We start from the raw sequence: 400 nt of genomic DNA on the forward strand, positions 1-400 counted from the left end.
GCATCAAATTGAGTGACTCCATAGCGGCACGTCGCCGCGCCACTCACCGTCGTCCCAACCGAACCCCGTCTGAAAGTACATGGTCGAGTCCATACACAACTCATCTGCGTAGCAATACTCGTCGAAATCCATCAAATCAATAAACCCGTCATGTGCCGCGACACTCTCGACCTCCATGCAGGGCTGGCCCGAAGGAGGCGCTTCCTCCTGCTGCTCTTGACCCGGCGCGGGGCGGAAGGCCTCTGCTGCTATAGCTGCTGCGCGTTGTATGGAACGGGGGCTGGCGGGGGCGGGGGGAATATGGAGGCGAGCGGAGTCGGCGAAATTGAGACAGGCTTGTCGGCCGCGGAGGGCGAGTGCGGCGACATCGTGGGCGCGTGCGGCCATGACGGCGGGGGGG

General features: G+C 63.2%; 1 protein-coding gene across 1 annotated transcript; it reads right to left on the reverse strand.

The window, feature by feature from the left end:
• Positions 1 to 3: 3 nt before the first annotated feature.
• On the reverse strand, positions 4 to 394 carry LOC110034223 (dehydration-responsive element-binding protein 1G-like). The gene has a single exon (XM_020738505.1). It carries the CDS (start codon positions 385 to 387, stop codon positions 4 to 6), a length of 384 nt encoding a protein of 127 aa, XP_020594164.1. The 5' UTR covers positions 388 to 394.
• Between the last annotated feature and the right edge of the window lie 6 nt (positions 395 to 400).

This window comes from Phalaenopsis equestris, unplaced genomic scaffold, assembly GCF_001263595.1.
Source record: "Phalaenopsis equestris unplaced genomic scaffold, ASM126359v1 Scaffold174856, whole genome shotgun sequence".
Classification (NCBI taxonomy): Eukaryota; Viridiplantae; Streptophyta; class Magnoliopsida; order Asparagales; family Orchidaceae; genus Phalaenopsis; species Phalaenopsis equestris.